Source organism: Typha angustifolia, chromosome 2 (assembly GCF_048772165.1).
Source record: "Typha angustifolia cultivar Huaian chromosome 2, ASM4877216v1, whole genome shotgun sequence".
NCBI lineage: Eukaryota > Viridiplantae > Streptophyta > Magnoliopsida > Poales > Typhaceae > Typha > Typha angustifolia.
The window spans coordinates 78,495-96,265 of record NC_133240.1 but is presented as its reverse complement, the minus strand read 5'-3'; the positions used below and the strand labels follow the sequence as shown (position 1 = coordinate 96,265).

Genomic DNA, 17,771 nt, shown 5'->3' with positions numbered 1-17,771 from the left:
AACTTTGCACCACTAATTTACCAAACTCAACTGCTGCATGATGAACTGGTAACACACACACACACATATACATATACATATACATATATAGATATATAGATATAGATAGATAAAAGTTAGTTGCAATTCATCGTTTTAAGTTCTGGTGGAACATGTATCCTTCTGGCTCTGGGGTACGTAATTAATTCATTTGAATTGATCAATTCTAATCCAATTAATAGACCAACCTCTGCTTAGTTTCTAATTAGGTAGGCCGCAAGTATAATTAACAAATTAGTAGCTTTGAAACAAGTAGGTAGCCAGGTAACTACGACAAGCCTACAATAGATCCTGGCCATGATTCCCACTCTCAATTACCTAATACGTACTTAATCTAAGAAGCAGCAATTAACAGATATGTAGCCTAATTATAATTAATTACCACTATAGATTGTGCTTGGAAATGTATATATATATAGGTAGCCGTACCTAATGAATGCATGCGTTGTCCTGAAATAAAAATAAATAAATAAGGGGCATCTTAATTAATTTTTGTAGGGCGCCCTTTTGGAGATGCAATTAAATCAAGCCTTAAAGCTAGACATTAATTAATTTCTTTACGATTTAAGTATCTCGATCGCACTTAGTCATGAATCATCGTCACCATCGTAAGTGGGATTCCAGTAACCTTTTTCCCTTTCCAAAAAGATAACTTATTTTAAGCATCTCATTTCACCAAAATCAATATCTATATACATATAATAAGAGCAAGGATAAAGCATCCCTAGCTAGCTAGATCTCCAACCCACAGATCGATCACCCATACCATCTTCATCAAATCAAGTGGTTGGTTCCACACACCCACACACACATCATATATATATATATATAGATATGTATATATAGATAAATGTTTAAGTTTACCAAGTACGTTTTGTTTCCAATTGACAAAAAGATCTAACTATATATACGTCTTTTGATATGATTGCATGTGACAGCATCGTCCATTTAATGTTGCACAAGTACGTGCATGCACAATGCTACATCTCCTTGCTCATCATCATGGATATATGCATGAACCTGACTGTCTAGGTTTATGAGTTACATATATATTCTGGTGCTAAGATTTAGGGATATATATATATATATATATATCTTATATAAGCTGGCGTAGTTGGAGAGATCGATGAGATCAAGAAAGCACTAGTCCCTAAACAATGAATTGAATTAATATAATGATAATCAGTAGCCACTTTGCCGACCCAAATTAAAGTATGAGAAATCATAACATTAATAGTTCAACTAGGGTGTGTGTTAATATTAATCAATAGGCACTATTATGAGTCGTCATGGCTAATGATGGTAAGTCTATAAATCTCGGATTTGGTTATAGATTTATATATACTCGCTAATTAACACTTTGGTCTCTTACTATGCATGTGATGTCTAGATTGTAGGTTACAACAGGATCTGGACTCAGGGTAATTAATTAATAAATAATCTCTGTCAAGCTGAGATAATTAAATCCATCACTGCCAAGTTACAACTAATTAGAAGGATCATGACTCAGATCGAGTTTGCTTTGAAAAATACTAACTCTTAACATGATCAGAAAAAAGTGTTATAGTTTATCATCCACTCAACAGTAGCGGTCAGAAATCTTTACTTTATAAGATATCTTTTAGTTCATCCTAATTTATTTGCTATTCTATTTGCTCTTTTACGTAACCAAATTGAGGAGGCGGCGTCAACTAAAAGAAAGAAAATATATTGTCACATAATGGTTCATTGCGACGGACATACTTTAATAATTAGACATGGGTCCAAAAGGAGGATTTTATTTTTATGACTTAAGTAAAATAAATTCATGGTCGAATTTGTTTATCTTTTCCCACACCCATAGAATTTGACGGTCTAATAGTTTACTAGGTTATATAAAGTACAATGATATACCCAATTTTTATTTATATATATTTTACTTGTAATTTGGGTTAACACGTGCATAAAAAGATCCACATATCTTAGATATGATAAAAGATATGGTCGAATTTAGAGTTGACTAGAGCCAAAATTTCCAATAGGATAGCGTACTCCATATATATAACAGAAGAGATTTCGTTGAACATCACGGTAGGAATACATACCCAATAAAGGAGGCATCCACAAGTACACTTGGACTTCCTCATTGATCGACAACTTGGATTTAGCTTAACTAAGAGAAAGATCCCAGCTACAGTACACACGTCTCTGATAAGAGTAGTAGGTAGGAGTCAAATTTACAATCTTATATATCTAATAGTAAGAAGTATATATAAATATAAATATGTTGTCTAGTATCGATCATAGATTAGTCACACACCTTTGAATTTGTACCGGTTTAGAATGTCGGAAGGAAGCGATTTGATCATCTGCAAAGATAAGTGGAGTAGTATTCGAGTTGTCTTGTTGACTTGGAAATCCAATTAGCAACCCTTCTACTGCCAGTCCTCAGTCTACCAGAGAATCTATTTTTAAGACAAATTACGATCGAATCTAATGCTTTTGTTCTCCTACATACCAGGCCACTCCTCTTTTTGACTGCACAATTAATGTGCTTTCTTTCGCTCTCTACATCTCTTTAATCTATCTTTAATCTATCTTTATATCTTATTAATTAAAAGCTTTAACTGTAAAATAGAAAAAGGAAAGGCTTTGTTTAGAGACAATCATTATAGAGCTGCTAGGGTTTAAAATTAAAATAAACATTTTCAAAAACAATTAAGTTAAAAAAGAAAGAAAGCTAGCAAACAGATTGGGCCCATATATAAATAAAACATGTATATATATATATATAGAGAGAGAGAGAGAGAGAGAGAGAGAGAGAGAGAGAGAGAGAGAGATATTAGATAGATTAGCATGCACCCTGAGTGCGTGCCACTTTTGGTAATATAAAAATTGGATTGCTGGATAATCGAATCCATGGTGCTTGTTGCGGCCTCCCATTCGTCCTCTAAATCATTTCTAAATCCAAGTACAGAATCTGGTGGGCATCCTACAATCTCCTATTCTACGCGACTAACTGCGTAATGACATAGCTCCTCGCAAAGGTTATTCTCCCATTTTTAATCTTATATCTTCTTCTTCTTCTTCTTCTTCTTCTTCTTCTTCTTCTTCTTTTCTTAATTGACTGATTCATAATGGGGGGAGGGGAAACAAATAAAGTAAAAGGAGCATCGATGCCTAACTATTTCTAAAATCATCTACTCGAGAATCAATTGACCGGAGGGTAAAGGCAGAGCACTTGTCATATCTTTTCTTTTCTTTTCTTTTTTTTCCTTGGTTTACTTTTCTTCGGAAACTATTTGATTTTTGGCTCTCTTTGCTCTCTCTCTCTCTCTCTCTCTCTCTCTCTCTCTCTCTCTCTCTCTCTCTCTCTCTCTCTCTCTCTCTCTCTATATCTCATCCTTTGAGATCTCATCCTTTACCTCTTTCATCGTGCAGAGGGAAAGAACAATTTCCCAAGCACATAGATTCGGGTTCTTTTAGCACATAGAGATAGATCTCCCCAAAGTTGCAGCCTTTTTGAAATGGTTACTGTTAGATGTTATTCGTTGAGTGGCAGGCATGTGCATCCGGTACAAACTCCGGAAAAGATATTGCCGTAGCTTTCTTTCTTTCTTTCTTTCTTTCTTTCTTTCTCTCTTTCTTTGGTGCAGTTAGCAGCATCTGGCCATCGATTTAATTTGTTTATAATCTCCTGTCTCCTCCTCCTCCTCCTTCTCCTTCTCCTTCTCCTCTTCCTCTTATAATACATGGACACGATATAACTTTTCCTTTGTTTGCATCACAAGCATGCTATCTAACCTAGATATAGCTTCCTCCTCCTCCTCCTCCTCATCCTCATCTTTGAGATCTCAAAGGATTGATACGCTGCCCCCATCACCATGGGTGTCGACTGAGACCTTAGTCTAGCTTAGCTTTACAATATATATATATATAGATATATGCATGCATGTTTCTAAGAAAGATTATATTCCCTCCTCCATAAAGATTACCTACCATGTGGGTCTGCGTGGCTCCCTATCTAGCTTATTAATTCCCAGATAAAGATAGCTAGGAGAGATCTAATTCTAGGATTATGTATTTGGTACATGGCACTCAACAAATATATTAATTTCCACATTCTAGAGAGCATCATTATAATTACCACCATCCATCCCCTATGTAGCTTGGACGATTAAGCCAATTAAACTGAAAAGGACTCTAATCCCACTCCAGGATTTAAATAATGCTGAGGGGATCTATTAGAATATTAATCGCATCAAAACAAATAATTAATTATCTTCCATCTTGGGGCTGCGCGCATGTAATTAATTTTTTGACTCTCTAAGTATTTAACATAAGAAGAAGCACAAATATATTTTGTATAATTAGATTTCGATTAACAAAAGGATAAGATTAAAAAAAAAAAAAACTCATATCAAATGAATGTATAATTCATGTTAGCTAATACGATGACGTACATCTTTAATTATATAACTGCCTGCAAATTAAGAGCATGATTAGTAATATATATAAAAACAGCAACAAGCTCAACTATCACCATCTTCCTCTTATGATTGAGTCATGGTTATAGATAAAGACGACTTAAGGGGGTGTGGGTGTGTTTGTATATATATATATATATATATATATACGAGATCCCAAATAGTTGGAAGAAAAAGATCTGGTTGTGGTAAATGTGAGTTTTGTAACCTAGCAAGCAAATCTAGTTACTGTCTAATTAATCTTCAGTTACATGGAGAGTGGGGGCCGGGTTTTTGTGTAATGCTCACATCATTAATAAGTTAAGTTGGGTTGGATGAAGGTGCAGGTGCACTGACACGCAAAAAGAAAAGAAAAAGAAAAGAAAAAGAAAAGAAAAGGAAAAGAAAAGGAAAAATTAAAAAAAAGAAGAAGAAAAGAAAAGAAAGGTGGGTCTCATATATATTAAAGTACAGAAGAAGCTATAGAAGCTAGGCACTCCCTAAGCACACCAACCCAACATATATCGCCACATCGCAATCACCACACTCATATAATACTCGATTAGTATTCCCATCTGCAAGTGCGAACTTAAGCGATCGAGCATGCTCGGCCTCCTTGGTGTAAAAAGCCAAAGCAACAAACCAATTTGGTGGGCCTAACCCCCCCTCCTCCTCTCCTCTCCTCTCCTCTCCTCTCCTCTTCTTTTCCCTCTCTCTCCTCTCCGGGTGCTTTATAAGTATCTGCTATCTAAGCCAGCCAGCACCTTAAAAATTCCTCCAACTCCTCCTCCTCCTCCTCCTCTACAAAACTGACAACAAACTCCTCTAACTGATCCATATCCTTTTAAATCAATCATTCCAACTACTCACTCCATTGATATCATCCATCATGCCGCCGCACGAGCCTGAGTCGACTGGTGGAGGCCACCGGAACGAGCCTACTATGATGAACCCCAGGGTGGTCGTCTACCCGAGCCCTAGCTCCAATAATCCGCCTCCTTCCAATCGACCATGTCGGCTTCGGCAAGCAACCACCGTCTATCCGGTCATCCTCAAGGTTTGTCCAATTGATGGATTTGGCACTACCTACTACTATATATGATATTGAGTATATATATATATATATATATAAAATACATAATCATCTGCATGCCAGGTACCCTGACACTGCACACCATCACAAATATATACCATGCTTGTGTTGTTATCCGTACGTACATGCAAGACAATATAATTAGTTTCCAGACTCACACATATATATGCGTGTGTGTGTGTGTGTGTGTGTGTATATATATATATATATGTAGAGAGAGAGACAAAGAGAGACAGAGCGAGGAGAAAAAAAATGAATTGGTTGTGTTGTGTTTATAATAGATGTATATAAACATATGGGTTAGTTAATTGATTGATCGATTACGCATGCATGCATGCATTTATGTATGTGTATATGATGCAGTTCGAGGAGGTGGTGTACAAGGTGAAGGTGGGACAGAAGAACGAAGGGTGGGGCTGTTGGGGTTGGGGCACCGCGGCTGCAGGGGCGAGGGAGAAGACTATATTGAATGGTATGACGGGAATGGTGTGTCCCGGTGAGATGCTGGCGATGCTGGGTCCCTCCGGGAGTGGAAAGACCACCCTGCTCACTGCCCTCGGTGGCCGCCTCAGCTGCAAGCTCCTCTCCTCCGGTAAGATCACCTACAACGGCCAGCCCTTCAACAGCGCCATGAAGCGGCGCACGGGCTTCGTGGCCCAGGACGATGTGCTCTACCCGCACCTCACCGTTTTCGAGACGCTGCGCTACACCGCTCTGCTGCGGCTGCCCCGCACCCTGAGCCCCGCCGAGAAGGCGGCGCAGGCGGAGGGGGTCATGCTTGAGCTGGGCCTTGGGAGGATAGCCAATTCGATGATCGGCGGGGTCCGAGGGGTGAGGGGCGTCTCCGGGGGCGAGCGGAAGAGGGTCAGCATCGGGCTGGAGATGCTGGTGGACCCCAGCCTGCTGCTCCTGGACGAGCCCACGTCGGGGTTGGACTCGACGACGGCGGCGAAAATCCTGGGGACGCTGAGGAGAATGGCGGGGGAAGGGAGGAGGACGGTGGTGGTGACCATCCACCAGCCCTCCTCCAGGCTCTACCACATGTTCGACAAGGTCCTGCTGCTCTCCGCCGACGGAAGTCCCTTCTATTACGGCCGCGCAGCCGATGCCCTCCCTTACTTTGCCTCCATCGGCTTCGCCTCCTCCCTCTCCGTCAACCCCGCAGACCTCTTGCTTGACCTCGCCAATGGTACTACTACTTTCTTGACCATTTTTCTCTTTACTAGTTAAAATATCTATAGACACACAACTAATTTAGAGGAAATATTCTTTTATTAAGTCCTTGGTATACCAAGACCAATCTTTATTAAACCTGTGAGTGAGTAGCTAAGAAAGGAAGTGAGAGATGGATAGATACGATCGGTCGTCGTTGCTGCTGATGAATACTTGTGGTGTATACATACATGAGTATGCAGGGCTGGCCCTACATAGGTCGAGCCACTTAGGAGAAGCTAGCTTTAGATTAGATGGGTTTCGGCGTGGTAGAGCAGCATTAGTCGCCGTCGTCGTCGTCGTCATCTTCGTCTTCGTGATCTTATAGGTTATTTGATCTTTTTAGGGAGAAGCTTTACAGGAAGTGGGTCCCAGGGGAGGGGAGGGGGGACAGAGAGCACCATGCCGTTGGGCCCCGTAGTGGCAGCCACCACTATGAGAGGCCACTATCAGAAAACTGATGATACGCTTCCATCCTTTCTTCCTTGCTAGTTCCTTTCATTTTACAATTCCTTTATTAGTTAATCCTCCTTGGGTTGGGAATACTGGAAGTTCATCGATATCCCGCAGGCCCATTTCCAAAGTTAATATATTCCACCATCTCTGCCAATTATATGCAAGTGGACCTCTTCCTTCTCTTCATCTAACTGACCCTTTTGTGCCTGTCCCCACGAATACTACGTGTTAACTAATTAGCGATGCATCACCTATGCCTATGCCTATGCCTATGCTTATGCTTATGCCTATGCCTATGCCTATGTCCATGCCATTGCCCATTCATGTCAGTAGTTAGATTACATGCAAAAATTTAATTCAACTAGAGCCAAGATGGAAGCAAATTAATCTGACTTTAATTGTTGCAGGGATCGCACCTGATTCGAACCATAGCAGCGAGAATGGGGATAACTTTGGGAGCACGGAGAGCGAGAAAAAGGCGGTCAAGGAGGAGCTGCTCTCCGCCTATGACCGCAACATCGCCACCAGACTAAAAGCCGAGCTCTGCACCGTAGATCCAGCCAATTATGGCTACAACAGAGATGTGGCCAATGCTGGTATATATCTTTATCTTTTCCTTGTGCACCTTTTCCTTTTCTTTCTTATGTTGTTGAGCTGAGTGCGAGAAATTATTGCAGCGAAAAGAGTGCAATGGAGCACGAGCTGGTGCGAACAGTTCAGCGTGCTCCTGAAGAGAGGGTTGAAGGAGAGGCGGTACGAGTCGTTCAATAAGCTAAGGATCTTCCAAGTGCTCAGTGTCGCCTTCCTTGGAGGCCTCCTCTGGTGGAAAACCCCACCCTCCCACATCCAAGACCGGGTACACTAATTTTTTTAACATATACATTTACATTTATTCTCATCAACTCCATATAATTCTAGTCCATGTAATCAACGAGCAAGTTAGTGTAGCAGCTAGCTAATAGAGGACAAAGAACAATCCCGTCTTCCAAGTTCTTACACAATATTCTCCAAACTGTGAGATTGATGATAGACATCCTTCCGCTCCTCCTAACATGCAAAATTAATCCATTTAGATTGACCCTCTCCCCTTCATATATATGCTTCACAATATCATAAAATGATAAATGAGCCGACCACATATCACTGTAGCCATGCAGGTATCCCACAGTTCTTGTTATATGCATATTTCCAGGGCCCCATCTCTCCCTAACCGATACTGCATATATATGTCCTGTAGCCATAATTTCCGGAAAAGAATTTAAAAAAATTTGTTGTTGTTGTTGTTTTGTACATGTTTAATGTTCTTCTGTACGTGCTTGCCATTCTACATGCAGACTGCGCTCATCTTCTTCTTTTCCGTATTCTGGGGCTTCTTCCCCCTCTACAACGCCGTGTTCACATTCCCACAGGAGCGACCGATGCTGATCAAAGAGCGCTCCTCCGGCATGTACCGCCTCTCGTCCTACTTCCTTGCCCGCACGGTGGGGGACCTCCCCATGGAGCTCGGCCTCCCCACAGCCTTCGTCATCATCATCTACTGGATGGGAGGCCTCAAGCCCAATCCTGTATCCTTCTTCCTCTCCCTCGTCATCGTCCTCTACAGCGTCCTGGTCGCCCAGAGCCTTGGCCTCGCAATGGGAGCCCTTCTCATGGACGTCAAGCAAGCCACCACTCTCGCCTCTGTGACCACCTTGGTCTTCCTCATAGCTGGTGGCTACTACGTTCAGCAAATCCCTCCCTTCATTGTGTGGCTCAAATACCTCAGCTACAGCTTTTACTGCTACAAGCTCCTTCTCGGCATACAGTTCAGTGAGAACGACTACTACGAGTGCTCCAACGGAGTCATGTGCTCCGTCGTCGACTTCCCTGCCATCAAATCCGTAGGACTGGGTCACATGTGGGTCGACGTCTGCATCATGGGCCTCATGCTTCTGGGTTATCGGCTCGTCGCTTACTTGGCTTTGCACCACCTGCAGTCCAGGTGATCAAACGGCAGCCTCATATCATATATGAATGCCATCCCTCCACCCACCACTCCTCATCGATCGTTGCCTTTCTCTCCGGCATCAAACTAAGACACCACAGTGAGAAAATGATCAAAAGGATCATATATCCTCCTCCTCCTCTTCTTTTTCTCTCCACAACGAGGAATAACAACATTTATCTTAAAAAAGAAAAAAAAAACAGAAAAAAAGAGAGAGGAACAACAACACTCAGTTGAAAGTTGAAACTCCCACAGATGAGTACAATAATCAGATGCATCAAACTATTCTCTCTCTCTCTCTCTCTCTCTATATATATATATATATTTATATATTTGTATGAAGAAGGAACACAACGTACTGCAGGAAGACAGCATCCAGCAACGTACTGTTCAAATTTTGATATTATCAATAATAAAGGACTCAGGAAGACTCTGTCAAACTTTTCTCAGAAAACAGAATTACTAGTACGCGTAACGGAGTATATATCTCAGAACAAAGATGACTTCAAAAAGCTTTCCGACTCTCGAAAATGCTTTGCTATTATTACTACTCAAAATTTCTCGGGAAACAATTGATCATAGGTTTTTGTGGTATAGGAGCCGTACATATAAAAATGTGGCGGGAAAAAAAAATGAAATATGAGTTTGGAAAGGCAGAATGTGAAAGTATATTAAATGGTGCAGGGCAGTATTTATAGGAATATGTAAAAGCTTACGATATCAAGTACTGCCGCAAATTCTTTGTTCTCTTCTTGCTCTTTAATTTCCGAAAAGCACATGACTCAATTTGCCTAATCCTCTCCCTGCTCACGCCCATCAACTCTCCGATCTCTTGCAAGGTTTTCATCCTTCCGTCCTCCAGCCCAAATCTCCATCTTATCACTTGTTTTTCCCTTGGGTTCAAAGTATCCAGCACCTTATTCAGATCATGTCTCATGAACTGTTTGATGAGTATTTCTTCTGACGTCTCCGCATCAGGATCTGCAATCACTTCCTGTGAAATAGTGCATAAAGTTATTTATGACAGACTACTAGGAATATAACATTTGAAGGTAGATATAGGGATCACATTCTCACAACTGTGTTGTGAAAATTATTCTCAAAAAGATAAAGGGATTGTGAAATGATAGCAGACAAACCGATGGCTTTAGTGTCTGATTGATTCCAATTTTTTGGTCTAGGGACCTTGGAGCTTTAGGGGTTAACATTACTAATGCAAGCCTCTTCATTGACAGTCCTGTTGCCTCTGCAACTTCTTCATAATCAGGATGCCTTCCATTTTCACTGTACAATTGCTTTTTAGCTTCCCGCACACGATAAGTTGCATCGACCATGTGAAACTGCTCCATCAATACATTCACAAGTGAGAAATATCGTAAAGTTAGAAGAACCAACTAAAAAGAAACATCAATGTCTATCATGACCAACCTTTCTTGAGGAACTTTCATATTGATTCACATTTTTTCTATTGTTCACAAAGGAGAATAAAGCAACCAAGTTAGTAGATTCTCTACGTATTCAACTTTGCCCCACCTTTTCTTTTTTGCTTATTTCAGAGTATAGATTTCTTATTTGTCATGGAAGATGTGATACAAATAAAACTGAAGGCTATAAATCACGTAGTCTAAGGATCATCATTCAAAGGGAAGAGAAGCAACAACACAATCTGCATTGTGTTCATCCGTACAAACAGAAAAGGCAGAGGACTTTTCTTATTTGCCGCATGAAATATAGGAAAAGAACACAAGAAATTAAATAATCCAAGGGTTGCAACTCAAAGGGAACAGAAGCAACAAGAGAAAGGCAATCAGTGATCTGTACTGTATTCATAATCAGAAATGGCAAAATGATAGATGCTGACCCCTTTCCCCATAATTCTGATTGAGCTGGTACGAATCAAGAAATTGAACTCCAAGAAGTAAAACATGTTTTCACACCATGTTCAGGTAGCATTTAGCTTTCTCATTATACATATGGAAATATGCAATACATATTCATGCATGTCTGAAAACATATACATATGTATATGAATATATATAGGTCACTTACATCACCAATGAGAAATTATCAAACCCTCACTTAATGCTATCATCTCCCAAAGTAAGAAAATATTTCATCACTTAAGAAGTAGCGTATATTATTCTCTTTTGTGAATGTTATTTTATGATTGTACATGTGGACCAGCAAGATTGAAAATTGAACAGGTTTTGGTTCATTAATATAAGGGAAATACATGAATTCCAATGCAATGATGCATGTAAATAGAGGTGAGTAGAATATACTGGCAAGCGGATTGTCCTAGATTGTTCTGAAAGAGACTTGCGAACAGATTGCTTGATCCACCAGTGCGCATATGTTGAGAACTTGAATCCCTTTGAAGCATCAAACTTTTCAGCACCTTTTACCAGGCCCCGACATCCTTCCTGTAAGAAAGAGCACGATTAAAATGTTGAAGCTGAATTCAGAATAACAGAAACTGCATTTTACGGGAAGCATAAGCAATCACCTGAACAAGATCCTGAAGGTTCATCCCTGCACCCTGATAGTTTTTGGCGATAGAAATAACAAGTCTTATGTTACTTTTGATCATTTTATCCTTGCAAAATGTACCATGATTCAAGCGCTTACGCAGAGTCTTCTGATCAACTCCAGCTGCTGCTGCCCATTGAGCAAATGTGGGTGGTTGACCACCATTACGTTCTGCAAGTTCCTCTTGGAGCCTTTCCAGTTTTAAGAGGTCCTGCACACATTTCATTTTCAACAGATTAAGCTGGAGTCACTAATAGCTATTCTCACATTTCAGCTGCATTTTCATTCAGTACCTAGATATAATGTTATTTCTTATCCAAAAGCTTTGTTGTTTTATCTACAGCAAGTTACTTGAAGCATTATCATTTAATGAATTATAGCACTAATCATTTACAGTTCATCAAATCATGATGAAAGTATCTTTCTACTGAAAGAACTCCGAAAAGATGACAGAAAAACTACATAGATCAACTTCTTTTCAATATTCTTCTCCAAATAAAAGAACAGATGCAAATATCTGATATTTTATTATCCAACATCTGATATGGACTAATGGCCATATAAAACTTTTATTTCAACAATGTTATATTGTGGAAAACTTGTAGAATTTTAACTGAAAAACATTTAAAAATTAAAATGACCTTGTTCCGCAGATTAAGCTATGTTTTCTGTTTTATCCTTAGAAGCTAAGCTGCCAAGTCAGGAGCAGTTGTGGAGAATAAAAACAACAATAATACATCCAAATGAAGTCTTCAACATCTTAGCATAGCAGATTTTATATCTCAACTTGGTTTCATGACATCTACTCACAAACAACATCTCCTTAATATATATTTTGAGTCTGGAAAAGATTTGTAATGCAGTGGCACTAACCTGAATTCCTTCTGACAACTTCAGTTCTTCAGATGCTGTTAGAAGCTTTGTCATGCTTGTTGTCCCCCTCAAGTAACGTAATGGGTCTGTATAGTCAATCTCCTGAAAAGTGGACCGCCTTTTCTTTCCAGATGAACCGGACTTCACAGGAATAACACTAGCATACTTCTCGGTTGCTCTTGCTCTTCTAGCTCTTCTCTCAATTTGACGTCCAGATCTCACAGCAATGCTCTGTGTATATTCCAATTCTTTAATTTCAACTTCATCATGTATTACATTAGACAGCTCGGTGTCCTTTAAAGGATCTCGGACCATATTTTCATCTTGGGTTATACCTTCTGTTGTGGTAGAATAACTAATAGTGCAAAATGATTCCATTTCAGTGAGCTTGACCCTCTCGAGCACGATATCATCTTTAGATATTAAATTATCTGGCTTCTCCAGCCTCTGCAATCTGACCAATGGGTCATTTCCAGCCATCTGAGCAGCATCTTTTGCGACTTCAGCTGCCGCTCTAGCAAGGGCAACTGCCTCAGCAGCTGCTGCAATAACTGCCTCTTCACCAGTAAGAAGCATTTCTGTTGCCAATGGTGCTTCAATATTGGTCTGCAAGAATTAAATAGGAAAAGGAGTACATATAGAAGGCCACTACAATAATATGGAGTATCCAATTTGGCATGTTTAGAACAATCAAAGGTAAATCTCTTGCTTCATTATTATATTTTACTTACACGTAAACGGTGCCCCCATTTCTTTAGTTGAAAAGAAGGAAAACATAACCAAACGAATATCCGTAATGTTTGCTCCATGGTTTGAAGTTTTGTTTGAAACCAAGATGGTTAGCCAAAATATTTCACATTTCAATCCTTATCCTATTCGAAACTGCCCCCAAACCAAAACAATCCTAATAACAAATTTCTTAATGTAAGTTTTAAATTCTAAGTTGGATTTGACTTGAATCCAACATGTACCTGATCAATATTAAACTCATTGCTTAAAATTTATTAAATTTTGTGTAATAAATTGAAAATAAGATAAAGAAGACTGCTCATTTAATGACATACTATCAGAGAATTGTGATTGAGAAACATAAACAAGCTTGAACTTTCATGTGCAAGGGGGCTAAAGCTCTAGAACTGATGCATAAAGAAAAGAATATTCAAGTTCTGCGGCAACCAGATAATGAAATTCAGTCCAGGGACCTAAAAATCATTGGTAAAGTAAATGACTAGAATTCCTCAGACTAATCTACCATGTTATAGAAGGCAAATTAGATACTTGAGTGCAGGATTTTTCTTTTATAACAATGCTGCTTCCTATCTTTCCGCTTTCAATTCTCAGAAGATTTGCTTCTCCAAGTTTGGTGACTAATATGTCATTGCAAGCAATCTTCTACATTTTGACAACTTTATAGCAAGCATCAGACTACATTCCAATGTGCCTATGTGATAATTCTTGTTTATAACTTTCCCCACTAAAAAATGAGTAAGTACAATGAAAGCAAAAAAATATTCAGCACTAGATGTGAAATTACAGAAAAATCAGAAAATATTCAGCACTAAGTCATGCTTTTTGACGAAAGAAAACAATCCTCTACACAAGTTCCCAAAGCTTCTCCAAAGACAATTCCTAACCTTCATAGGCGGACCAAGGGCTCCTACATAGGACAAAGGTCTCGTAGCAGCCAAGAAGGTTGAATGAGCTTCCAGTGAAGGCAAGCGCTCGACATTAGCTACAGCTGCCATGGGGGTTAAGACACATTGGCTCCAAAAAGACACAGAGTCTCTGGCCTTAGCTGCACAAACCAGAACTGAACATGTGCGGTATTAACCAGCATCAGTCCACTGATCAGATGAGGATGCCTTGTAGAAAGGAGGAAACAAGAAAGTAGAATAGAAATGTAAGTGTAAGTTGTGTTGGTATAAGTTATAGCTACATATGATTGTGAACAAGTGGTGTTAAGTGCCGGGTGCCTAGATACCCTGACAAACAGATGCAACCATCCTGGGAGGCTGGAGCACTTTTCTTCCTCTTATTTTCCATCATTCAGCTTTAGTACAATTACTGGTGATTCTGATCTGTTCAATTTGCAGATATTACGAATCCAAGAGTCAAGTTGGTAGCTTTAGAAGGATAAATAAAGAATGAAATAATAATAATAATAATAATAATAATAATAATAATAATAATAATAATAATACTGGCAGTTGTAGGTGATTAAGCTTTCACATCAGCTGCCTGCCCCCAATATGTCTTCCTCCTCAAAGCGGAAGGGGAAGGGGAAGGGGAAAGGGAAGTAATCCAAGAAAGTATTCAGTCAAGAATCCAAAATGCAAATTAATTTTCCTACCCCGGATGGAAGAAAGCAAGGGGAGAGACATAATCTCTAGCATCGCGTTTAAGATCCTATTGACTCTCTCCAAACAAGAAGGAACCGCCCCATTTATTGGAAACTACGTGGTAGGGCATTGCTCTTAAAGATGCAAAATGAGACAAAAAAAATGGAAGGGAAATCTGCGAGTTTATGCAACGAAATTAAAAAGAAGAAGAAGAAGAAGAAGAAGGGATTAACGTACAGGGAAGGGATTGGAGAGAGGGTCTGAAGTGATGGGAGGAGGAAGGGCACTTGAACTGCGGCACCAGGCACGCCATCCTCCTCTTTCTCCTCCTCTTCGTCGTCGTCCGAGAGCGAGAGAGAGAGGGGGGTGGCGTTGGAGATGTGATAGAGAGAAAAATGGATAAGGGAAGAAAGAGCCAAAGAGGGAGAGGGGTGAGCTAGTGTCGCTTGCTGTGACCGAGTCTGTCTGGCCTGAGTGGGGTTGGATTAAGATCACGTCCACTTAGGATAGGCCTAGAATGGGAATGGGAATGGGTATGGGTATGGGCAAGGGTGCGAAAAAGGAGAACAACCCTGGTTTGATTGCTTTTCTTTTTTGACGCACGGTGGCGGCACCATTCTCATTCCACTGTACGCCAACTGCCCACGTCTGCAGCACGTTTTAGAAAGAAAATTAATTTCCTAGCTGATATTCTTTATTATATTTCTTATGTCTGATTGATATGTCGAACATCAAGGGGGTCATTTTAAGGAGAATAATTATCTTTTTTTTTTTTCTTTTTTGTACATCCCTCTTTGAAATACCCGATTAATAATAGGATACGTAACATGTTTTAAACCATCAACCCATGTCCATGCGATATAATATGACATCTGAGCAACTCCATCGGCATTCGGTACCAATTTCTATATCATGCAGCATGCGAAACGAGCCAGGACAGACAGATAGCCAGATAAAACTGTTAGTAATTCGAAAAGATGAAGACGAATAAGAATATGAACTGCACCCAAAAGGCTGTACAACTCGGATGGGGGTGGGTTCTGCAAGATTGTACCAAACATGACAGGCATACTAATTCCTCTCTGGTGGTGTCACCATCTTGTATAATGGAGATATGTCAGAACCCAAAGCATCTCTTTGAAGACCATTAAAGATGCATAAAGCACTTTCTTTCTTTCTTTTTTTCCTATTTCCTTTTTAAAGGCAAGTGAACAGGGAAAGGAAGGAATGTGCGTGCTATCACACCTTTCACGGCAAAGCAGCATTTGCAAAAAGAAGAAGATAACCATATTCGCACTAACGCAACTACTGATATCCCCCCTCCCCCCCCTTGCAACGATACCCTTTTCTCAGATCTTCTACAAACAAAACAAACTCTTCAAAACACGGTTGGGAATTGCCTACCTTCTTCTTCTTCTTCTTCTTCTCTCACCCTATTTTCTTTTCTTTTATTTTTTTCTTTCTTTATAAATAATGAGCCTAGTCCAATTATAATTTATATATAACTAGAATGTACAATAATTATAAGATTATTGAGGGACGAGATGTTACAAGAGAAAAGATAGTAAGGTTATCGTATTCACCAAAAGCCCGCTGGCTCCAAAGAAAAAGTCTAAGCCTCCCTTTACTTTCAATTTTTTTTTTTAAATTTTGAAATATAACTCCTTATTCTAGAATACTTTATATCAGATCAAGGATGTTTATATTAATTTTGTAAAAAATAAAATATATATTTTTAATTTTTTCCTTTATGTTTTATCACATCAAATGTAATTATTATATTTTCATTCTAAAATATATAGTGAATATAAAATTAGTTATTCCTAGCTAATCTGATCTAAAATAGGATCAATTGACGACACTCTTTGGATCAAACCTCGAATTTTCATCAACTCTAGAGAGGCTATATAATCATATATTCTTGCATCCTATAACAAAGTAGAGAGATATGTGCAGGCCACTAAACCCTTTCCTCTATAATTAGGCCGTCACTATAGCTTGAAGAAAGATTATACGTGATTTTGGAAAAAGTCTTGATGCATTTATCCCGAATAATTGTCTATCCATTAGTTGAGATCAAAGTAACATTGTTTCTTCAGCTTCCTTTCACAAGGCAAAGAAAAAAAAAATTTATTATCGCCTTTAACCAAAATTGCTTATACCTTTCTTGATGGGACTTCTTTGAAGAGAATTTTATTTAAGTTGGCTCTAAGAAAATCCCTAATAGTTAGATCGGTTTTAGATAAAGGAGCTTCCTTGGCATCCGGGGAAGGTATGCTTTGTTGTTGGTTGCATTTATAAAGTATAATATTATAGGCATTGTTTGGTTTGAGACTAAGCCCTGAACTTGATTAGTTAGTCTTAGTTTGTTTGAAGAGTAAGCTTGATTAAATATGTAAAAAATATTTAATTACTGAACTAGTTTAGGAGTCCCTGGACCAATTCAGGAGAGTTCATAAATTCAAAGCAAATAAAGCCGTAAAAACTAGTACAATACTACTCCTTGATCTTAAGTTGCATAAAGCATAGTTTGAGATGAAAGAAAGCAATCAGGTACAGACAACAAAGAGTCAAGATCCACTAATCATTTATGAGAGCATCAAAGCCATTCAGACTAGTCATACCTTCTCAAATCTAAAGAACCTAGGAAGGGTTTGTAAAACAAAGGTGTCAAACATGAGGTGAGTGTAGTCAGATGCGAAACTATAAAGATAATCAACCGCAGAACTTTAAAATATGGAATCTCAACCAGTGGAGATGAGGAAGCGATTGAGTTTAGAGAAGATAGATGAGGGATATTT

The 17,771-nt window shown here is 39.2% G+C and overlaps 2 protein-coding genes across 5 annotated transcripts; one reads left to right on the top strand and one right to left on the bottom strand.

The window, feature by feature from the left end:
- The first annotated feature begins 5,100 nt into the window (after positions 1-5,100).
- LOC140770210 (ABC transporter G family member 14) lies at positions 5,101-9,523 on the top strand. The gene is made up of 5 exons (XM_073111274.1): positions 5,101-5,541; positions 5,941-6,766; positions 7,653-7,841; positions 7,923-8,101; positions 8,580-9,523. The coding sequence occupies exons 1-5, from the start codon at positions 5,374-5,376 to the stop codon at positions 9,228-9,230; spliced, it is 2,013 nt and encodes a 670-aa protein (XP_072967375.1). The 5' UTR covers positions 5,101-5,373; the 3' UTR covers positions 9,231-9,523.
- A 228-nt stretch (positions 9,524-9,751) lies between these two features.
- Positions 9,752-15,480, bottom strand: LOC140770217 (RNA polymerase sigma factor sigB-like). 4 transcript variants are annotated; one of them, XM_073111295.1, is made up of 8 exons: positions 15,208-15,480; positions 14,613-14,709; positions 14,266-14,441; positions 12,632-13,237; positions 11,736-11,969; positions 11,512-11,652; positions 10,369-10,569; positions 9,752-10,223 (listed from the first exon to the last, which is right to left on the bottom strand). In XM_073111295.1, the coding sequence occupies exons 2-8, from the start codon at positions 14,632-14,634 to the stop codon at positions 9,942-9,944; spliced, it is 1,662 nt and encodes a 553-aa protein (XP_072967396.1). In that variant the 5' UTR covers positions 14,635-14,709; positions 15,208-15,480; the 3' UTR covers positions 9,752-9,941. The 4 variants fall into 4 exon arrangements, with proteins under 4 accessions (XP_072967396.1, XP_072967404.1, XP_072967386.1 ...); XM_073111303.1 differs by having other exon boundaries at positions 14,266-14,493; positions 15,208-15,224; XM_073111285.1 differs by lacking the exon at positions 14,613-14,709 and having other exon boundaries at positions 15,208-15,479.
- Between the last annotated feature and the right edge of the window lie 2,291 nt (positions 15,481-17,771).

Excerpts from the sequence above, each read along its gene's own strand:
- LOC140770217 (XM_073111285.1), bottom strand. The coding sequence starts at position 15,283 with ATGGCGTGCCTGGTGCCGCAGTTCAAGTGCCCTTCCTCCTCCCATCAC. Across the intron at positions 14,442-15,207 it reads CTCTCTCCAATCCCTTCCCT|TTCTGGTTTGTGCAGCTAAG; the intron begins GTACGTTAATCC and ends GCACATGTTCAG. Across the intron at positions 11,653-11,735 it reads ACCTTCAGGATCTTGTTCAG|GAAGGATGTCGGGGCCTGGT; the intron begins GTGATTGCTTAT and ends TCTTTCTTACAG.
- LOC140770210 (XM_073111274.1), top strand. The coding sequence starts at position 5,374 with ATGCCGCCGCACGAGCCTGAGTCGACTGGTGGAGGCCACCGGAACGAG. Across the intron at positions 6,767-7,652 it reads CTTGCTTGACCTCGCCAATG|GGATCGCACCTGATTCGAAC; the intron begins GTACTACTACTT and ends TAATTGTTGCAG. Across the intron at positions 8,102-8,579 it reads CCTCCCACATCCAAGACCGG|ACTGCGCTCATCTTCTTCTT; the intron begins GTACACTAATTT and ends TTCTACATGCAG.